The sequence below is a fragment of the Crassostrea angulata genome, chromosome 10 (genome assembly GCF_025612915.1).
Source record: "Crassostrea angulata isolate pt1a10 chromosome 10, ASM2561291v2, whole genome shotgun sequence".
NCBI lineage: Eukaryota > Metazoa > Mollusca > Bivalvia > Ostreida > Ostreidae > Magallana > Magallana angulata.
The window spans coordinates 44,300,156-44,307,821 of NC_069120.1; the positions used below are offsets into that span (position 1 = coordinate 44,300,156).

Consider the following 7,666-nt stretch of genomic DNA (forward strand, 5'->3'; position numbering starts at 1 on the left):
TATTTGTGTAACAGATCTCAAAAAGTGATGTATAAAGATGGATTATCATCCAGCTTAAGTGTTAATGCTGGAGTGCCACAAGGATCTATACTTGGGCCCCTTTTGTTTTTAATTTATGTCAATGATGTTGCACAAAATATGTTGTCCTTTTGTAGATTATACGCAGATGATAATTCAATCCAGTATGCGGATAAAAACTTAAGAAATGTACAAAATGTGTTAAATCATGACCTTAGAATATTAGAAAAATGGTCCAATGAATGGTTACTTAAATTTAATCCTAATAAAACCAAAGTTGTATTTTTTTAGCAAATCAAAACGTAATGTAACCCTAGAACTGTTTTTTCAAGATTGTCAATTAGATATTGTTTCTTGTCATAAACATTTAGGCCTAACGCTCTCTGATGATTTGAAGTGGTCTGTGTACATCAATGATATAGTGAACATCGCTTGTAAAAAATTAGGACTACTTAAGAAACTTAAATTTACTTTAGGCAGAGACAAACTATCAAAATTATATATAACTTTTGTAAGGCCAATATTAGAATATGCTTCTGTTGTATGGGATGGTTGTTCTTCCGCAGAAATTGAAAAGTTAGAGAAAGTACAGCTACACGCTGCAAGAATTGTCACAGGACTTCCAATTTTGGCCTCAAGGGAATCATTGTATTTCGAAACGGGTTGGGACTCTCTATCTAAAAGAAGGGAAATAGCTAAACTGACGATTATGTACAAAATTCATTACAATCTTGTACCACAATATCTTAGTGATATTGCTAACATTTATAGGAAAGATAATTCTCGCTACAATACTCGTTATGAAGACAATTATATACCTCCTAGAGTTAAGTATGATACATATAAAAAATCATTTATTCCAGATGCTATAGGCAAATGGAACTCACTAAATTCGGATATAAAAAAATCAACATCCATCCGCCAGTTTCAAAGAAGCATCTCTAATAATAGCAGTGATTCAAAAGTTCCAAAATATTTTCTTCATGGTAAAAGAGTAGCTAACATCATTCTTACAAAATTAAGACACAATTGCTTACTAAATTATGATTTACACAGAAGAAATATTGTTGATTTTCCAAATTGCATATGTGGAAAGAAAGAAGATGCATATCATTTTTTATTTGTTTGCAAACTTTTTTCTAATGCAAGGAATACCTTATTTAATGAACTATTCCAAATACAAAATTTAGGTACTATAGATTCGCATACTTTACTATGGGGTAATGACAACCTAGATTATAAAACTAATGTTAGAATTTTCACAGCTGTGCAGAACTTTATAATCAATTCTCGCAGATTTACATAAGTATACTATTTTGTTCTTTACCATTTTTTTCAATATATGTGTATATACATGTACAATGTTTTATGACAATTGCAAATTACTTGTAATTGGGTGAGAACCTAGTAAGTTGCAAGAACTTGTGTTCGAACCCTTTGTATATTATATATACAATAAAATATGTTCAAACCAATGACGGGGACGGACACTGAAGCAACGGAGAGGGGGGGGGGGGGGGGCGGCTCCTACTTAATGAAAAAAAAAATATCCATAGATTTATCTACTTGTATAGAATAATAAACTTAAACGCCTATTAGCTTATACATTTTTTTATCTATCCCCTTCATTTTGAAAAACGACTCTACTATATTTTCTGATTTAAGAATACATAGCACTTACCTAGTATGATTTCACGAATACTTGATCTACTTGTATCTATTTTTTCCAAGCGGAAAAATTATAATCTTTTTCTGACAGGTATTTGGGATGTAGATCTAGACACACACATGGCCCAGAAATCCCCATACCCACTCTCGGGTGACAAATTCTTAATTGCAATCCAAAATGTTGCTATAAAACGGTCTGAAACATGTTTTTAAATTGCATTTAAAGACGTCTTTATTTGTTTAAATGACCGTGTTCTCTCGTGTGCATTTATGAGTCTTTGTCTCATTTGAATGGCTTCTGATGACCTTCTGATAGAATACTGGTATTACAGTGTATGTAAGCATAGTCAGGTGTTATTGTCAGAGGACCCGCATGTTTCATTAACGGGTCTGGTAAGTGTGCTCACTAATCAAGAAACTCTCTGATGGTGCCATCTCTCTCTCTCTCTCTCTCTCTCTCTCTCTCTCTCTGTAAGAACGGTTATATGTACAAAGTAACCTCCATGCTGGACCTTTAACTGTACTTCATGTCTTTAGTCATTTTTAATGTCCAGAAACAAAATATATGGAAATTATAAATAAATGTGTACTGAAATGTTATAATTTTTTGTGCCGTTACTGTTATTAATACATCCTATGGAGGGAGGTATTCTGTGTTACGCAGGTCTTGCGTTTCTTACTTATTGACTTATTACGTTCAAACTGTCAAATATCAACAGTTTTTACATTGACATATCTTTCTAAATAATAGGTGATAGGGATCATTTCTAGTGAGAATAAGATAATGAACACATTGGTTCAAATGCGAATGGCGTATGTTACATTTACATGTAAATGAATTCTACATATGACAATCACAGGGACATGGGCGCGTATACAAGCCAGATAGTGGTTCCAGAGTCCAAAGCATGCACCAAATTTACCGACCCAAAAAGCGCCAACTGGATCAGTGTCCATGCCGTAGCTACTGAATGTAAGTCTATCCATGCTGTAGTTATACTGAATGAAAGTCTATCCATGCTGAAGCAGCTACTGTATGAAATCTGTCCATGCTGTAGCTACTGAATGTACGTCTATCCATACTATAGCTACTAAATGTAAGTCTGTCCAAGCTGTAAGTATACTGAATGTAAATCTGTCCATGCTGTAGCTACTGAATGTAAGTCTATCCATGCTATAGCTACTGAATGTAAGTCTGTCCATGCTGAAGCTACTGAATGTAAATCTTTCCATGCTGTAGCTACTGAATGTAAGTCTATCCATGCCATAGCTACTGAATGTAAGTCTGTCCATGCTGAAGCTACTGAATGTAAATCTTTCCATGCTGTAGCTACTGAATGTAAGTCTATCCATGCTGTAACTATACTGAATGTAAGTCTGTCCATGCTGAAGCTACTGAATGTAAGTCTATCCATGCTATAGCTGTTGAATGAAAGTCTGTCAAAGCTGTAGCTACTGAATGTCAGTTTGTCCATAAATGTAAGTCTGTCCTTGCTATAGCTATTGAATGTAAGTCTGTCCATGCTAAAGCTAATGAATGTGAGTCTGCCCATGCTGTGGCTACTGAATGTAAGTCTATCCTTGCTATAGCTACTGAATGTAAGTCTATCCATGATGTAGTTATACTAAATGTAAGTCTGTCCATGCTGTAGCCACTGAATGTAAGTCTATCCATGCTGAAGCTACTGAATGTAAGTCTGCCCATGCTGTAGCTATTGAATGTAAGTTTGTCCATGAATATAAGTCTGCCCATGCTGTAGCTATTGAATGTAGGTCTATCCATGCTGTAGCTACTGAATGTAAGTCTGTCCATGCTGTAGCTATTGCATGTAAGTTTGTCCATGAATGTAAGTCTGTCCTTGCTATAGCTATTGAATGTAAGTCTGCCCATGCTGTAGCTACTGAATGTAAGTCTATCCATGCTGTAGCTATTAAATGTAAGTCTGCCCATGCTGTAGCTTCTGAATGTAAGTCTGTCCTTGTTATAGCTACTGATTGTAAGATTATCCACGCTGTAGCTACTGAACGTAATCTGCCCATTCTGTAGCGATTGAATGTAAGTCTTCAAGTGTATTCCATGAAAAGGGTACGGTGTGTTCTTAATTACATGTACAGAGTGTACATTTACTTGATAGGATCCAGATTTTTGTTTGTACGGGGAGGGGGGGTCCGAAGGAGATTTTGAAGTTTGGTCGGGGGGGGGGGGTTGTCCGAGGCTATATTTTCATTGCATATGTAAAATAACATTTTATATGTATGAATTAGTGCATTGCATTGCTGTAAGAGCCAACGTGCATTCGGATTTTGCTCCAAATTTGGACATTTCATACAGCTCATCAGCTGAATCGAGTAATTTATAAAATCGGAGGGGGAGGGGATAACGAAATGGATTTTATATTTGTATAGTACATGAATGTAAAATCTGCTTGCCATAAATAACATTTTTGCAGTGAACCTCGCCGAAGTTGACCGGCTGTGGTTGAGGTTTAAGCAGCTGGGGTGCTCGGATAATGGAGAACTGACGGAGGAGAAGTTGTCTAAACACTCCGTGTACCAGGACGCCTTCTCTAGACGGGTGGGTGGGTTGTCAACTCGCGGTCTCCGTATCTAACTACGAGAGAAGAATATCTTTGTCGAAACATTTTACGGCCATTACAAGAGTATCTCGGATATCAATATTTTAGAAAAAAAATGATTAAAGAATATTCAAAATAGTGAAAGCCATTTTTTGTGCTTCTATCAAATGAAGAAATAGAATGATGATTAACTGTGGTTTTCAAAATAAACAATAAGTATCCTAAAATGATTGTAATTTTAAGACGAGTTTTTAAAATATTTGCAGATAATAATGCAGTTCGTAAACCCAAAGACAAAAACAATAACATTTGAGAATTTTCTCCGAGGACTGAAATGGTGTGAAACTTCGAAACTGGAGGACAAACTTAAAGGTATCATCGACCAGCTTTGAAATATTAAATAAAAAAAATGTTTGTATTCAGTCTAATTAGAATAAGCCCATAGGTTTTATCATTTGCAACAATGTCTGATTAAAGTTAGTCCATACACTTTATCCTATGTCATGCAGTCAATTTAAGTATAAAATGCTTTCTTTAATGGTTCATGCGAGTATGAAGGCAGCGAACAATGCAGAACACAACTACAAAACCCACGATAGCGGTAAATATTACACACGAATCTGTAGCCTTTTAAGAAAATTACTTTTCACTGTCTAAATTCTTATAGGTATTTTCCGAATGTTGAATAGTGGTAAAGATATACCCAAGGACATCTTTAGAGAGATAATTAAGAGAGTTTACGTCCAACCAGAGGACAGGGGGGTGAGTGCTGTTTACAGTAAAACATGCTTATAACGAAGTGTCAGGGACAAGCGGGCGATTTTGCTTCGTTATAAGCGTAATTCGTTATGTTCGTCAAGTTTACACCATGTAGTAAAAATCACTGAAAATGAAAATTACTTCATTATTTATAAGCGTTTTCATTACAAGCGTGTTCGCTATAAGCGTGTTTTACTGTATTTCATTTTTAATTTTGATAAATCTGAATTCTGAAAGTGTCTGTAGTAGAATTATGCAATTTTGTTCATGATTGTTTTATGCTTAGTTTCTTTTCAATCAAGCAGAATATTGATAGCGTCGTCAATACATTATACAAAATGATGGACCCCAAGAACAAAGGTGAGTCTGGACCAGTTTCCGTGATAATTAAGTATACGCTCTCTTTGTGTCTATGCAGTGGTTATTAAAACTGTAGGATGCTGAATTCTTTAAATCAATTGAATATTTCTGATTTTGAATGAGCTTCTGAATATATAGGAGAATGTTTTTCAAATTTTCATTGAACAAAAAATCAAAAGCAGAAAGCAGCAGTTTCAATTTCGAAAAAAAAAAAATTAGCCCCGGTGCAACATTTGTTTTATGTGGTTCGTGTAACTATATGTTGCAATAACAACTATATAATATTTAATTCTACATTTTCCAGGTACAATCACAGAGGCAAGCTTTGTGAAGGCCTGTCGTGAACTCCCACCTTCTACGCTGGAAAGTGCCTTGAACTTTGAACTTCTGCCCTCAAATATGAGACAGGAACTTCACAGCAAACTCCCAGAGGTAAAATAGATTCTTTTAATTATTTTTGTTTTATTAAAGTGGCATATGTAATATTGGAGCTTACATATATTTAAAACATAAATATTAATTAGATGACTGTATAAAATAATATTTGGGTTTTTGTTTGTTCTAATTTAAAAAAAGGTTTCTGACTAATTTAGAAGATTTGATCACACACATTTAATATTTGGTTTATGAAGTACACTTTATTATGGTTTCGTAATTATGCTCTAATTGTTTAAATGTATATACGTCTTTTTGATATAACACCCTGGACTCGCTTTTACAGATGACTGCATGACAAGAACGGTATGAATTACTTTTAAAAAGCATGTTTTCTCCCACCTGAGTAGTTTTGTAGTGGAGCACCAAAAATATGCACGAATCAATCTTATCGATATTCATCTCTACATTGGTAATTTCGTAACGTATCTTGAAACTGCTTGAAATTTATCAAAAGTGTGAAAATTTGTGTACAAAGTTATATACACATAATTACCGCTATTGGATAATGCTTGGATAATACTAAAGTATCACTATCAGTCACGTAAATTACTGTCTTTAGTAGTTCACGTTGGCATGAAGGTAGCAAGCATTGCAGGAAATATACATCACCTGCACCCAAAGATGCTGTCATCATAACGAGATACCTATCGTTAAATAAAGTTCAGAAATATTTTACCCTCTCAAAATTGAGCCAATACGGCTTCGGTTGCCTTCCAGCTTTGGTGGTTTTCCATAAACAATCTGTGTACGATTTTTTCTTCAGTTCGGCACCCCTGACCCCCGTAGTTCTGCAGAGAGGGCGGTCCCTGGGGATGGGGCGCTAAAGAGAGTGGCAGACAAAGTCAAGTCTAGGGACTGGGACAGGCTCGCCAACAAACTCAACTTTGATTCGGAGGAAATCAATAAGTTCAAATCCCAGCACAGGGACCCTGAGGATCAGGTTAACTATTACTTATGATATTTAAAAGTTAAAACTCTGAGTTAGAGGAATTTGAAACGTTAAAATCCACGAATAGAGACCCACAAGCTTAGAAATGTCCATTTTCTGTATGGACAAATCATTTTATACTTATATTAAAATTGTTTTTGAATCAGAAAAATTTAAAACGGGACATTTTTTTTTACGGTTTCATTAATTCTTGGCGTTAATGCAGACTTAAACACGTTGCTTTGTATATCTATTGCAATTAAATCATGCGTCTGTAACAATTTATAGGTGTATGCCATGCTGAGGAGCTGGAGGGCCCAGGAAGGGAGTCTCGCCCAGGCCTCAGTGCTGGCCCGGGCTCTCCGTGACTGTCGCATGGATGACGCCGTGGCTGTATTACTGCCATAACGTGTTCACAACCTCTGTCTTCATTGAGAAATGATATCAAGAGCTTCAGTTCCTAGTCCTATGGGGATTCAGAATAATTGAATCCTGTATTTCTTTTTTTCCTGTATCTTCTACTTCAATCAAATGAAATATAGAATATCATTTTACAAGATATTGCCGACTTCAAAGAAATAAATGATGTCAAATATCAAACGTTGGCTATGTTAATCCTTTAACCCAATTGCTTGCATTCCTACTGATCCCTTGTTCTGCTTTGTGCCTTAAATTCTGTTGCATTTGTAAATCCATTAATGTAATTTCTCTAAAGAAAACATTTGAAAGATGAAAAAAAAAACTACATGTACCATGCATATGCTTCACCAAATCATCATCATACAAATATTTACCCTGGACGAGTGGTGCACAGTGGTACACACCAGAGCAGGTGTAGCTGATAATGTCATGTCCCCTGATGGTTGTTGTATGAAAATTAAAACAATGTGGTCTATCCTTTACAATGGTTGGTAACTCT

At 35.4% G+C, this 7,666-nt stretch overlaps 1 protein-coding gene across 2 annotated transcripts; it reads left to right on the forward strand.

Annotated features, from left to right (window-relative positions):
- The first annotated feature begins 1,969 nt into the window (after positions 1-1,969).
- Positions 1,970-7,603, forward strand: LOC128165126 (uncharacterized). 2 transcript variants are annotated; one of them, XM_052829344.1, is made up of 9 exons: positions 1,970-2,079; positions 2,547-2,659; positions 4,137-4,261; positions 4,529-4,634; positions 4,930-5,024; positions 5,327-5,381; positions 5,686-5,813; positions 6,583-6,759; positions 7,036-7,601. In XM_052829344.1, exons 2-9 carry the CDS (start codon positions 2,551-2,553, stop codon positions 7,153-7,155), a joined length of 915 nt encoding a protein of 304 aa, XP_052685304.1. In that variant the 5' UTR covers positions 1,970-2,079; positions 2,547-2,550; the 3' UTR covers positions 7,156-7,601. The 2 variants fall into 2 exon arrangements, with proteins under 2 accessions (XP_052685304.1, XP_052685303.1); XM_052829343.1 differs by lacking the exon at positions 1,970-2,079 and having other exon boundaries at positions 2,521-2,659; positions 7,036-7,603.
- The last annotated feature ends 63 nt before the right edge of the window (positions 7,604-7,666 follow it).

What these genes read in the sequence shown, in the direction of transcription:
- LOC128165126 (XM_052829343.1), top strand. Translation starts at nt 2,521, where the DNA reads ATGAATTCTACATATGACAATCACAGGGACATGGGCGCGTATACAAGC. An exon ending in CCATGCCGTAGCTACTGAAT is followed by an intron (nt 2,660 to 4,136) that starts GTAAGTCTATCC and finishes ACATTTTTGCAG; the next exon opens with TGAACCTCGCCGAAGTTGAC. An exon ending in AGGACGCCTTCTCTAGACGG is followed by an intron (nt 4,262 to 4,528) that starts GTGGGTGGGTTG and finishes AAATATTTGCAG; the next exon opens with ATAATAATGCAGTTCGTAAA.